General features: G+C 35.3%; 2 protein-coding genes across 17 annotated transcripts in view; one reads left to right on the top strand and one right to left on the bottom strand.

Annotated features, from left to right (window-relative positions):
- The window catches only part of FUBP1 (far upstream element binding protein 1), a 34,033-nt gene that overhangs the window by 13,649 nt on the left and 5,694 nt on the right, over nt 1–14,690 (top strand). For 9 of the 15 annotated variants that reach the window (XR_011073539.1, XM_068540140.1, XM_068540139.1 and 6 more), the window contains 5 exons: nt 322–482; nt 3,054–3,205; nt 3,291–3,370; nt 6,436–6,573; nt 8,593–8,667. Coding sequence is in view for 14 of the 15 variants with exons in the window: in XM_068540140.1 (XP_068396241.1) it covers nt 322–482; nt 3,054–3,205; nt 3,291–3,370; nt 6,436–6,573; nt 8,593–8,667 (606 nt within the window). In the remaining variant the exon portion in view is untranslated. The remainder of the gene's footprint in view (nt 1–321; nt 483–3,053; nt 3,206–3,290; nt 3,371–6,435; nt 6,574–8,592; nt 8,668–14,690) is intronic. The other 6 variants (XM_068540141.1, XM_068540148.1, XM_068540147.1 and 3 more) reach the window with 1 other exon arrangement.
- NEXN (nexilin F-actin binding protein) overlaps nt 10,392–14,690 on the bottom strand; it is a 73,501-nt gene continuing 69,202 nt past the window's right edge. For both annotated transcript variants that reach the window (XM_068540154.1, XM_068540156.1), the window contains exon 13: nt 10,392–10,625. In XM_068540154.1, the coding sequence (XP_068396255.1) occupies nt 10,567–10,625 (59 nt within the window). In that variant the 3' untranslated portion in view covers nt 10,392–10,566. The remainder of the gene's footprint in view (nt 10,626–14,690) is intronic.

Here is a 14,690-nt window from a genome sequence, read left to right as displayed (position 1 = left end):
TTTCCTAACATGTTTTTAAATTTTTGAATTTTTAAATCATTGTGTTAGTTTATGTAGAAAAGCAATTTCTTTGAAGCAAATATTTTGATGTTATAATTCATTTTAAGGTTGGGTGCAGACATAACTAAGTTATGTCTTAAAACTTAAATGTGTGAAATGCTTCATATAATTCGACTTAAAGTGTAGAATAAATGGAAACTCCTAGTAGAATATTAGCAGATGGGATACAGTTCATACCTTCTTAATTGTGATCAGTTTGTTTTGAATAGCTCCTCTTGTATCCTTTGAATGTTTAGAGAAATTACTGTGCTTTGATTTTAGGAGGTGAAACCATAAAAAGCATAAGCCAACAGTCTGGTGCAAGAATAGAACTTCAGAGAAATCCTCCACCTAATGCAGATCCTAATATGAAGTTATTTACAATTCGTGGAACTCCACAGCAAATAGACTATGCTCGGCAACTCATAGAAGAAAAGATTGGTGTGAGTATGCTTTAAACTTCCAGTTGATAGCACAGATCCTGTTAGTTAAATAAGACATTAATTCATATGTTCCTATAAGTGCTATACAGAAAAATGTTAATTTCTACTCTAAAATTATAGGTCTGGTCACATAATAGAAACATACAATATAGAAGAGATTTTCCAGCAATGAAAATAACCCAGTTAATACACAGTTACAGGTGTTCAGAACCTTGTACTTGAGGGTGGGTAAATAAGAGGGTAGCATTACTTGAGTTACGGTATTAGGGTTGGTGGAAGATTGTGGAATATACCTGAAGGAGACAGTTAACAGGAAGTCACTATTTATTAAGGGCTTGCTTACCCAACTTTGGTGAAGCAAAGGTGAATCAGATGCCTCCCCCCTCAGTAAAGTAGAAATCTATAAATCCTAATTCTTAGACTGGCTGACAGTCGTCTGGGGAGTTTTAAAATGTCGACCGCTTGGGTCCTTTACACCTTGACACATATACACAGTTCTGATTCAGAATGTCTGCAATAGGACCGACCCAGCATCTAATTTTAGAAGGATGTTCCAGGTGATTCTGATGCATGATCAAATTTGGAAATAGTGAGAAAATAGTGCTTTACTGTGTTTCTTTTATTTTACTGTGAAGAATTAACGCGTGGGAGCATCTTAAATTATTAATAATAATTAGAGTATCTTAGGAAAGTTCTTCTTGATGTTTGCCATGCTGTGAACGGGGTGTTTCTCTCTGCTTGGGAAAACAAAAAATAGATATACAAAAGACACTTAAGAATACCTTATAGGGACTTCCCTGGTGGTGCAGTGGTTAAGAATCCACCTGCCAATGCAGGGGACACGGGTTTGATCCCTGGTCCGGGAGGATCCCACATGCTGCGGAGCAACTAAGCCCATGAGCCATAACTACTGAGCCCACGTGCCACAACTACTGAAGCCCGTACGCCTAGAGCCCATGCTCCGCAACAGGAGAAGCCACCGCAATGAGGAGCCTGTGCACCGCAACGAAGAGTAGCCCCCGCTCGCCGCAACTAGAGAAAGCCCTCCTGTAGCAATGAAGACCCAGCACAACCAAGATAGATAGATAGGTAGGTAGGTAGGTAGGATAGATAGATAGATTTATTTTTAAAAAAAGAATACCTTATAAAAATATACACAAACGTTGTAAGTTCTGTGGTATGGAGAATAAGTATAATTGTTCAAAAAAATGAAGAAAATAATTGTTGGACTCAGTAATGGCAGGAATTGATGCCAGAAAAATGAATAATGCATCTTGGTTTTGGATTTTGCTATCATTAGCATGCATGGATCAGCATTGCTTCTGGATTGATGGACAGACGAGATAGGTTGTTCAAGAGAAGCTCTTAAGAAGAACTTGGACTCTTGAGTCAGGCTATTTGGGTTCAAAATACTCTGAATCATTTACTGGCTGTGTGACCTTGGGGGAAGATACTTACACTCTTCTTTGCCTCTTTTTCATCTGAAAGTGAGGATAATCATACCTGCATTTTAGGGTTATAGGGATTAAATGTTTGAAGTATGTGTGTTTATCACTTAAAAGAGTGCCTGGAACAAAGCCCTGTAAAAATGTTGCTACCTTTTTTCAGTAATCCTTTTTTTACCATTTGGAAAGGATAGATTATGTATAATTGAAGTGAGGGATAATGACAGCAGTTAGAGACTTAAAGAGACAGGTTATTATGAAAGTCTTGAAGTTTGGCTTTATTGTAGTGAGAAAATTGACAACCATATATAGATTAAGCATTTTTGTCCAAATTGTCACATGGTGAGTATTAACTGCATGAAAGGAATATTTTATTTTAGAACAGTTAAATCTAGTGGTCCTTGCAAGTTGGATTATCAAAGAAGAATCAGCTAAGCATTATTAATTATGATGTGGAATGAAATGGATACGAAATGTCCTGATTTATTAAATCAATTAAAAAGGGAATCTTCATGGTATTCAGAAAATTATGATAAAGGGTGAGGGAGGAAATGAATTTAAATTATTGATTGAAATGGGACTCAGTGACAGGAAGGCTGTGAGAAGGACTGGTTTGTTGAGTGAGAACTTGTTACATTATTGGGAAAGTATTCAATAGCCAGTTCACCATATGAGACCTAAGCAATTTGAGGACTGTATTGTCAGGATGGTTCTCTGATTACAATGTTAAGTGAATAGATATAGAGTAGATGCAGAGAGAGAAGAGCTAGAGGTAAGAACTTGATATTCGATAAACTTCCATGATTAAGATGATAAAGGGATAGTAAAAGTAAAAATTGTGCAAGGAAAGGGGAATAATGGAAAAGGGAACAGCCTGAAAAGAATAGAAGGTAAAGTTAATGTTTCAGTTCTTTGCTAATGCTGTTGATTTTAATTAATTTTACATGCCTCATTAATATGGTAGAGTTCAGAAGTTTTGCAGCATGAGTGAGGAAGTGAAGGAAAATCATAAATTTTAGATTGCTTGTGGTTAGGTAAAAGGGTAAAAATGGAAGGTTATTTGGCCTTTGAAATGTTTAACCATTGCTGTCTTTCTGATTTTTCTTTGTCTTTTGCTTTTTTGCAGGGCCCAGTAAATCCTTTAGGGCCACCTGTACCCCATGGGCCCCATGGTGTCCCAGGCCCCCATGGGCCTCCTGGGCCCCCTGGGCCTGGAACTCCAATGGGACCATATAACCCTGCACCTTATAATCCAGGACCACCTGGCCCTGCTCCTCAGTAAGTTTTGAGTTTGGTTCTAGGCTTTTGCTCAAAGATTCTAGATTTTGGGAAACTATTTTAAAATTGATTTCTGTGTTTTCAGTGGTCCTCCAGCCCCTTATGCTCCCCAGGGGTGGGGAAACGCGTATCCACATTGGCAGCAACAGGCCCCTCCAGATCCAGGTAAAAGATGCTTATCATTTGGGTGTAATCTGTGTTTTTGTTTGCCACTCCTGTTATAGTTATAAATTTTCTAGTGTTGATTCTACATTGTGTGCATTTTCTGCACTTGTTTCACTCCTTCAGCAGAAGTGTTAGGTTCTGGTTCTACTACAGTGTATAAGACTGTTGTGAGTATGGTCTGTTTTTGTAGGTCTTTTTCTACCTGCATTTGGCTTTCTCTACTTTAGAAGTGATACAGCAGAATGCTAAAAGCCAAAAGTATAGGAAGAAGTATAGTGTCTTAGGTTTTAGATGCTAGTGCCATCAAATGTACTGTATGTTAATCGTGACATTATCCATGAAAGAATAGTGTACATTTATTTATAAAATTGTGTGAGTCAGTTGGAGTGTTTAATCCTTGGGCATTAAACTTCCAAATTCTCAAAAAAGATATGTAAGTTGCCTATTTTAGTATTCCTGATATAACTTCACATTAGTAAAAAACAGGCCTGTATTAAATATCTGCATGTTGGAACTCTCAAATTAATTTAGTTAAATATTTTCTCTGTTCAGATGTGATTTGTACCTGTTACATTTTATTCTATCCTTGAGTCTTTTCCCACCCTGTACTTTTCTTTCCATCACGGTCAAAGAGCATTCATTGAAACCAGTAACTTTTATTTATGATCCTTTTTTTTTTCTCACCTACTACATACCTCTTAGGCGTCTTTCACTGGAGTAGTTTCAAGGAAGGTACTGAATTAAGGATTCCTTTTCACACTAGTATGCTTATTTTTTTAAAAACTAAAATAATTTAAATGAAATTGTTTTAGTGAATTTTATTAAACATTTCTGGTATTTAAGGGTGGCCCTGTATTATAACATACCTTAATTTCATAGGAGGTATGCTCTTTGGAACATGATGATACAACATGACAGTTACCAAATAACCACAACTCCCACACGTTCAGGAAACAAACTGTGTGCACTAAGGTCTGAGTATGCAACAGTGAATTTACATTCTGTAGAAATGCGTACTTAAAATGTTAGCAATACTGTGCTAGAAGGACTTAACAGAAGAAGGGTCAAATATGATTTATTGTATAATAGTGTTTAAAGAATGGAAGGACTTTTCTTTCCCTCTTGTAAGCTAATTGGTATGGTGTTATTAAGCAGAAGAATCCCACCACTGAAGAGATTGAGAAAATTAAGGGGCAGATTTATATTGGGTAACTTGGATCTGCAGGATTGCACCTATTTGGATGCTCTGGGTAGGTAGTATGATTGAGAGAAATGATGTGAATAAGAAGTGGTCTCTGTTTTACAGTCTCATTTTCCCACTTGGGGTAGTGGTGAAGTCATCAATGAAAGAATTGGTTAATGAATGTGGCTTTCAGCAATGCCTTTGGGAAAGAAATAACCCATTTAGCTAAAAGATAACAGCTAGGGTTAGACCAAAATGAAACTGTTTCATTACTTTGTATTAAACATCCTGGTATTTAAATGTGGCCCTATATTGACAGTAAAGTCTGTATTCTCTGAATTAAAATCTGTTTCTATAAAAAAATTACTGGGTTGTTAAAGATTTATGTAGTAGTCACATACTTAGAGTGAAACAGACTTGAATAAGTCCTAGTCATAACTTACTAATTACGGGATAGTAAGCAAGTTTTGAACCTCTCTAAATATGATATCTTATCTATAAAATGATAAGTAAATGAATGAATATAATAATGAATGAATTTAGTAAGTTCTCAGTACGTATTAGTTACATGTAATTATGAGACTGGTTTTCATATATGGTCTACACATTGTAAGAGTGTAAGTATCAATTCCTAAAAGTGTTTTATCTCAGTTTCTCTATCTAGACGTGGTGTCAAGTGACATATTTGTATTAATTACTATACAGGTAATGATACTATGTATTGGGACACATGTATTAATTTAGAAACTTATGGAGAGTGGCATAATGCCTTATAACTGTATCACCTTAGACATTGGATCACTCTGGGAATCCTTACCCTTTTTTTCTCAAACATCACTAACCTTTGTTTTATTAGGCAGCTGAGAATTGCTGCCCATTTGGGATGAAGGCTAAATCAATTACATATAGATATAGAATCTGGTTAAGGAAATTACATCCTTCTTCAGGATATAAACTAATAAAGATATACCTATAGTATCATATGATACACCCAGTATAAAAGACAGAATCAGTGAGAGGATTTCTGTTTCTGACTGAGAAGTCTCAAACTTTTAATGCATCAGTTGATTTTTATGAAGGATGAGTGAGGGACAGTCAAGTGCAGAGGAGGCATAACATGGTGAAACGCTCAAATATGAGCATGATGACTTTTGAAAAGTACAACCAATTTACTGTGGCCAGAACTTGAGTGATGGAAAAATATTGACAGCAGGGAGAGGAGGCTGGAAGGGAAAGTGTAAGCGAGGGTGTCCAAATATCTTGTTAAATATGTTGAATGATATTCTGTACCTAAAAGCTTTAATAGTCCCTGAAGACTCCAGGAAATAAATGAAGAATTTCAAATAGGGCAGTGACATCAAGTTTATCTTTTAGGATAATCACTGAAATATGATGAGATGAAATATGGCGAACCTGTTTCTTTTTCCAAGGTTTTTAAGTTGTCTCTTCGTTGAAAACAAGATAAGACAGAGTTCATAGTTGTAAAATAATTCTTTCTTGTACAGGTCAGTCCCTAGAATTCCTTTCCTTTAGTCATCTGCCACATAAAACTGTAGTGCTTGAGGCAAAACTGGTTTAGAAAAAGAAGGGCACAGGATGGTTTGAGACAAAGCATTGGATTTGGAACCAAAAGATCTTTCTTTGTATCCCAACTCTGCCAGTCACTAGTTTTCTAGGAACTAGGAAAGTTACTTAATCTCTGAGCCTAAGTTTTCTATAATAAAAGCTAATGATGACAGTAAAAATAAAAGAATTTGAGTGTCCACTTACTGTTTTTTAATGTCCAGTTAATTTGGGGGTCTATATATTTGCTAGAGAGGTGTGTGTGTGATTGATTGATTATGGACTTTAGATACAAATATAGAACTTGTGTTTATTCTAGCTAAAACAGGAACAGATCCAAATTCAGCAGCTTGGGCTGCTTATTATGCTCACTATTATCAACAACAAGCACAGCCACCGCCTGCAGCTCCTGCCGGTGCACCAACTACAACCCAAACCAATGGACAAGGTAACTATGGTAATTAAAGAATTTATTTTCTATGTAGAAGTGAAAACCTGTGTTTGGAATTATATATAAATTATAGTACATCGGTGTATTACCCCCAAATTTATAATATTGTTCAGTTACAGCTTCAGTAAGCAGCCTTTGCTTTTTAAAAACAAGTTACTTTGAAATAACTGCAAAATTTCATAAAAGTTGTAAGATACATTACCAAGAACATCCAGATAATCTAGCTCTTGATGTTTATCTTCCCCATTTGTTCCATTACCCTATCACATTTGTCCATATCCATTATCATTAGTCTTTTTCAGAACCATTAAGACCAGGGTGTAGACATAATGCCCCATTACCCTTAAATACTCCTTTCTGTATTTCTCCAAAAATAAGCATCACACAGCACTCGTTAATCAATGTTGATACATCTTACTATCCCAAGGCACAGCCGTTACTGAGATTTCACCAATTGTTCCAACAGCTTCTCATCAATCAAGAATAATTCCTGTCTTTTTCTTTCAAAAGAGTACAGACCTTTTGTGAGATGTTTATGGATCAACCTAGGTCCCTTCAACCTTTTCTTATGAAGATGAGGTCACGATCAGGGTTCCTGCTTACATTATGGCAAGAATACGTCAGAAATGAATGCTGCTCTCTTAGTGCATTACAATAGGGGTCATATAATGTGGACCTGTTTTATCCCCAGAGGTGGTAACCATGGTCACTCAGTCATGTTGATGTCTGCCAAGATTCTATACCATAAAATCACCATTTTTCTCTTTGAAATTAATACTGTCTGGAGAGTTATACTGAGATTATACCACTATTCTGTTCTTTTTATGGAGGGGGGGCAGGACAAACAGGATAATTTTATTCTCGTTTTTCCTTAAAATAAAGATACAGTAGAAGTTGTACAATTCAGTTTGATTAGATGTGATTTATAATCTTAACATTTTTTTTTAAAACAACATGATAGCAGAAACAAAGAACTAGCACAAATTATAAAACTACTAGAGCAAAGAGAAAACTACCTTTCTGATCAAAACATATACCACAGCTAAACTTCCTTAGAAAACTTTCTAAGATTTCTAAGCTAAACTTTCTTAGGATTCTGTTCCTCATTGAAGGCCTTAGCCTTCATTGATAATAGCTGCCTGATTCAATTACAAATATGATGATAATTTCTCCTTCCGTCATTCATTCTGCATTTATTAGGTGGTATTTTACTATGGAAGAGGTTTCCTTTTTCTTTCTGTTTATTTCTTTATGTCAGTATGGATTCCTGTTTTATTCAGTAAGTTATATTTTTAACTTAACCAGGTTGTCCTAGATTTGGCCAGTCAGGAGTAGCTTCAAGATGGCTCCTGTATCCTTTTGACATTCCTGTCATTCTTTAAGCACTTCCCTACTTTCTTGCACAATAAGATGCTTATATTGTGCTTTTTGGGCTCCAGCCCTTGAATCAGCCATTTTTCCAATGATCCCTGATTTCTTTCAGTAGATGATGATATTTAGAAACTTAACAGTTGTGTTCATTGCTGCTGAGGTGTTACTGCTACTAGCTCCTTTCAGTGTACAGAGCTAGGATATGAATTTGCGTACATGCATACCTACATACATATAAAAAATACATAAATATCCATATGTGTATATATTTTTTAAACTGTACATTTATATCACCTGCAATTCCATTCCAGGGTTTCAGAGTGCTTCTTTCTAGCTTTTCCCACTTTCCATGCTTATAAATGGTGAAAGACCTGATATCGTCAGTGTGTTTTATTTGACCAGTGAATTTACTTATATGCTCAGTGTAACTACTCTTCTAAATAAATAGACCATCTTCTCTGTACGCTGTCTCTGTACTCCCAGAGTCCTGTGTCTTTGGCATCAGCAAGGATGCCACTACCCCACAGCACTTCTCTCCTACCCTCATTCTCCATGACAGGCTACTCCCAACTCCTCTACACAAAAAACAAGGAAAGGGCCAAAATTGCTTTTTAAAAACGTTAATCATAATTTTTTATGTTTTTCTTAAATAAGGAGATCAGCAGAATCCAGCTCCAGCTGGACAGGTTGATTATACCAAGGCTTGGGAAGAGTACTACAAGAAAATGGGTATGTTCTACATTTCTTTTTTTATACATTTTATTAAACTGAAACATTTAGTAAATATCACACTAAAAGGTTGAAGATTTTGATAAAAGGCATGTTTGTTCCATGTTTTTATTTCCTTGGACTTCTTTCATCCAATAACTTTTAAAATCTCGAGGTATAGAACTGTTGAACAAGAATGCATTCCAAAATCACTGAACTTTCAGACATATCATGGTCATTACAAATAATAATTGTTAAATTTGTGGTTAAGAAATCTTTTTATTTCTAAGTGCATTGTCAGCCATTTACTGATTGAAACTAAAAGTTTCCCCACTGGCACATAGGACATTGAATATTACCTATACTTTTGTCAAAGATAAGTTGCATGTCAGTAACCTAAATGGCACTGGTTAAATTATAGAGCACCAAGCAAAAATTGGTTGCGTGTGATATTATTTGTGCTGCAAAAGAAACAGATAAGAAGTAACCTGCAGTGACAGAGGAAGTTAATTACTTAATTAACATTTGCATTATGAAAAAGGAAAAACAGTCACCTAGAAGGGCCGTTTTCATTCAATAAATGTAGAGCATATACTATATGCCAAGCATAGGAATAGATACTGAGAATGTGACTGTGGGCATAACACCTAGGAGTCCTGCCCTTCTGGTTATTGTATTCTAATGGAGAGTATAGTTGTCAATCAAGTACTTCGCAAATATATTATTGCAAACTGCTGTGAATGAAAACTGTACAGTTGTCCCCCACTTTTACATGGGGGATATGTTCCAAGTCCCCTCCCCCCCCCATGGATGCCTGAAAGTGTGGATAGTACTGAACCCTCTATGTACTGTGCTTTTTACCTATACGTACATAACTATGATAAAGTTTATGAGTTAGGTACAGTAAGAGAGTAACAACATTAATAAATAGAACAATTATAACAGTATATTGAATGAAAGTTACATGAATGTGATCTCTCTCTCAATACCCTGTACAAATTTAATGCCTTTTCCATCTTAACTAAGCAGATAATCACTTACCGTAGCTGTAACGTGCATTTTGAGGTGGGACAGCAAAACTTGGATGAATTTCTTTTTCCTCTTTCACGGTTTCACAGAAGATTTGTTCTTACCATAGATCTTAGCGACCTCTGTCAACATACGATTTTTTTCTTTCCTCATTAAATGGAGAACTTTTAACCTTTTCACTTAAAGGAAAAGGCTTCTCTTTGTCATATCCAAATTGCCAGCATCACTATTCTTGCACTTCAGGGCCATTATTAAGTAAAATAAGGGTTACTCGGACACATAAGCACTGCAATCTTATAAGCAAGATGGCTGCTGAGTGACTAACTGGTGGGATATGCTAGACAAAGGGACAGTATGAGATTTCATCATGCTCCTCAGGATGGTGCACAATCTAAAACTTACGAATTGTTCATTTAATTTCAGGCCACGGTTGACCACAGGTCACTTCACTGCAGAAAGCAAAACCGTGGATGGGGTTCTTTCTGTTCACTGACACTTAGATGTGCATATTGGAAAACAGGTCACACAACTACAAAGCGGTGGAACCAGACTTTGAACTCTTAAGAGGGTCTAAGTCCCAAGCTTGTCTCCTGAATTTGCATTTTTCAGGAACCATTTCAAACCTGATGTTATACTTCCGGACAGACCAGGTTTTTTTCAGATGTTTATTCTTAGTCATTCAAAATTAACACACTTACACCATAACCAGTTGTCACAAACAGAAGCTAATAAGATAAACGTGCTCATTCTTCACTGATATAGAAAGTATAGGTGATAATTTTGTCATGAGATACAGTCTTCTTGTGATTCTCAACGTGAATTTCAGTGTTCTTTGCCAAAGAATGTTTGTCATTCTCCACAGAAAGAAAAATTTCCAGAATGGTTATTATATTAATCTTTGAATAGAAGTACATATACCTGATGATAAGGATGTTTTGCACAGCTGATCTCTGTTTTAAAAAAAGAAAAATAATTTTTACTGTTAGAATGACTTTCCAGAAGAGTCACGCTGCCTCTTACTCCTGAGGTTGTAACAAATTCATTAATTTATGTTTTTGTGACCCAGCTTATCTCAAGCAGGTCTACAACAGCTAAAATTCTGCAAAAAGAAACTTAAAAAACTTTAACCTCAAAATAGTATATTGTAATTAGGGTGATCACATAATTTATTTTCCAAATTGGGATACTTTTGAGAATAACTGGGAATACTATTAGTAATCATTCCTTAATGACATAGTGGTCATGATCTGTGGTCACTAGCTTTTATGAAGTAGCGTCACTTTTATTAAAGATTTGAGCATGTTGAGGTTAAAAATCATTAGATCCAACTTGTATTTTCACAGTGGGTAGTATGCTTTATATGTTCCCTACATTATTATTAAAACTGGGTAAAAACAAAGGTCTATTGTTAGACTTAGGTTAATAAATTTGCTATTTAGCCTTTTTACACTTACCCAAAATGAGTATGTTGAATGTAATCTGCAAGGTCTAACCATTCAAATTTTTATTGTTAAGGGTAGACATTTCACCTTTCCTTTTTAAAAGTTTTTTGTTTTCTTCCTTTTCCCTGCTAACTACTATATAAAATTCTAATTTTAGAGATAATATGCTGGACTGTCTTGAGTCCTTTGTGGAGAAAGGTGGTATAGAAATAACTCATTAAATAACACCATATTTGAAGATCCTCGTAACCCCCACCTTCTTTTCACTTGAATGTTTTTCTGTAGCAGCACAATGATAAGCTATTAATTTTATGACCAAAGTGAACTGGTTGAGTGATTCCCCCTTACATGTAAATCTTAAATAATGTTAGGTTGTCAGGTCTTTAATGATAGCTACAAGGTCCATTTATTTTTCCTGTAGAAGTCTTTTTTTGTTTTTTGTTTTGTAAAGGATTGATTGCTTAACTACTTTGATTTCTTCTAGGTGCATTGCTTGTCCTTAAGATCTTTTTAGGATAACTACAAATAAGAAACCTTAAAGCATCAAACTAATCAGTTCAATCTTTTGATGTTTTTAAATGGAAGGGAAAGAAAGGGTTAATAAAATATCAGGGAGAGAGAAAGATCTTCATCTCTAAGTCAGACTCCCTTATTTGGAAAGATTGAGTTTTACTCTTCCAAGTGGCATAGGTAGGATTTCCTAGGACTCTGGATGTCCTGATTTCTTTTTTTTTTTTTCTTTTTTGTGTATCTATTGCAGTTCTTGGGTTTGCTGTTCCCATGAGGGTTTTTTTTTTTCCCCCACACACACGCACACTGTATTTTATTTTTACAAGAGATAAATAAACTGACACCAAGCATTGTAAATGGATGACCACAACAAGAGCAACAATGATTACAATTACCAAACACGAAACACACTCATACTATGTCATAGTATTGGCATTCAGTCCAGTAAGGATGTCCTGATTTCTAATCCAGTGCCCTCGTCACCAAACTAGGGAGACTGTCTCAGCTTTTGAAGCCATTTCAGCCTTTTCTGTTAAGAACAGAAAATCCCCACTAACACTATAGATTTGTCAGTTTGCTTATTAATAAATAAAAGTCTGTTGAAACAGATGAGTTTTTTAATTAGTTTTGTTTTCTGAAACAATTGTAAATTACCTAGATTAGCATGAAGAGAACTTAAGAGAGAAATTCTTAAAGATGAGATTCTGGAGGGTTAAAGACGGAAACTTTAAGGAATTCATATCGCTGTCCTATAAGGAATGACAGCAGTCTGGATGTGGGTGCTTTTGAAGCTAGAATGAAGGGAACTTTTGTAAAAAAGTAAACACCCTAAAGAGAAATAGGGTTTCAAAATAGAGACAGGCAGTTTCTATTTGGAGGAAAGTAAATGAAGGCATTTGGGGATAAGTTTGACTTGAGGCGGAGTCCCTTTTAATGTTAAGCACTGATATGGTGGACTCTGAACCCTTAGCATATGGTAGGTACCTAGCCTAAAAGAGCCGGGCGAGAGTGGTAATGGGAAAGATGCAGGTGTATGGAGAAATAACTGAAGGTGAAATCAAGCAAGGCTGTCTCTTGGGCTGTAATAGAATGTTACATGTGAACTCTAGGACAAGTCTTATCTCTTGAATGAAATGAAATTAAGACTTTATACATTGTAAAGTTACATGTAAATGTTAAGTATTGTTCTACTAAATTATCTCATATCAAAACAGTTTCTGAACTGAGGAGAAGAATAAAGGGAACAAGTTAAGGACATGCCTTTCCAAAGGGCAAGAGGCTAGGGGAAGAGCCAAAACATAAATAGATTAGATAGGAAGAGTTCTTTCCCTGCTTTCACCTGGGTGAAAAGAATGACATTTGCCCTTCACATAGGAGTGGAATGAGTTTTTCTATGGACACTTTCAAGATTGGAATGTCAAATGTTGATGACTTACTTAACCAACTGTTTATTTTTCTTAGAGTCTAACATGTTTACTTTTAGCTTTCCACAGGGATATTTGAGTTTGGGATGGGGGTTGTTTTTCACGGAACATTTGAGTTTGATGAATTTTCTTGAGATGTCTCCCTGATACTGTTATTTTTTTGCCTCTAAAATATGAGTATCTCTTAACAATGAGGTTTAGTTCCATTTGTAAACCTGAAGTGGAAATTGTTGCTGTCTTAAATAAGTTTGGCCTCAAGTCAGCAAGTTTTCATGTGTGCAGTTTGTAAGAAAATGTTGTATGGTTTTATTACTATTGATACCAAGATATTTGGCAGTTGTCTAAATACTGAAACTGGTTTTAGATTTACTTGAATTGTGTCTCCTCATAAAATCAAAATGTTAGACTCACTTCCTCTTTGAAAAGAGTATGGAAAACAAAAGTGTGAGAATTTTGTTTACAGTATATATGGGATTTCTCTGTGCTGTTGCCCATATAAGTAGGGGGGAGTTTCTTGCATGTTTTAAGTTAGTCATAAATCTTAAATTTTTATTTACTCAGTTGCTTTTATTCTTTGACCAATTTGTGATGGTGAATAGACCACTTTCTAAAACTATAAAGTTGCCTTGTTGGCAACATCTAACAAACATAAAAACAGCTTTCTGCCAGTATTTTTTGTCTAGCTGTAATAATTTCATAAAGTCAAATGAATTGCAAACTAAATAAAATTTTTTTCAAATAAAGGAGTTAAATAGGAAAACTCAGGTTCTCTTTCTCTCCAACTTTTGATTTCAAATTTTTTTATACCTTCAGAAAATTGGAAAAATAGTACAGCGAACACCCATGTTTATATTTCCTATCCAGATTGACCATTTTCAAAAAGTTTGTGACATGTACTTTGTATGTATACTTTTTTTGGTGCCTGAGCCATTTCAGAGTAAGTTGCCAACTGTTGCTCCAAATAAATTTTCAATAATATCAACATATTTAAGTTTCCCTGGTTGTCAGAAAAAATGTCTTTTGTAGCTGTTTGTGTGTTGAGGGGGGCTTGTTTTTATTTTGTTTTTTAAATCCAGAGACCATTCAAGGTTCATGCATCGCATTTGAGTATGTCTCTTTAGTCTCTTAATTCCAGAAAGTCACCTAGAAGAACGTGCTTGTGCAAGCTGTTGAGCTTTGTGTTTCATTGATTTTGCTTCTAAGAACCTCTTCAGTAGTGATTATTCTTTATGTCCTTCATCAAGTTATTTTTAATAAAATTGTGTTGTAATTTGGACACAGCATATTAAAACTTTAAATGTCATATTAAAAGATATCTTGAAGATTAGTGTTTATACATGTAGTGTATAGGTTACTTATCAGGAAACAAAAATGTTGGCCAGATCTTAAAATAATGAAGTCTTTAAATAATAGCTTTTAAGTGGGTTTTTTTCCTCAAAAAATGTTCTTTTTCTTTTTCTCCATTGAAGATTTGCATTTTATTTAAAATTTGTAGTGTAACAAATCCAAATGGATAAGAAAACAAAAAAAGAATAGTGGTCCATCCATTCCTCCCAGCATCACCACTGGGGAACCGTGCACTGCTGTTCCAGACTGAATTTAGGACATTAATAGTTCATAAATTCTGTAATTGAATCGA

This window comes from Eschrichtius robustus, chromosome 3 (genome assembly GCF_028021215.1).
Source record: "Eschrichtius robustus isolate mEscRob2 chromosome 3, mEscRob2.pri, whole genome shotgun sequence".
Lineage (NCBI taxonomy): Eukaryota > Metazoa > Chordata > Mammalia > Artiodactyla > Eschrichtiidae > Eschrichtius > Eschrichtius robustus.
Note: the sequence above shows the minus strand (reverse complement) of the source record. Positions and strands in the feature narration are given on the sequence as shown.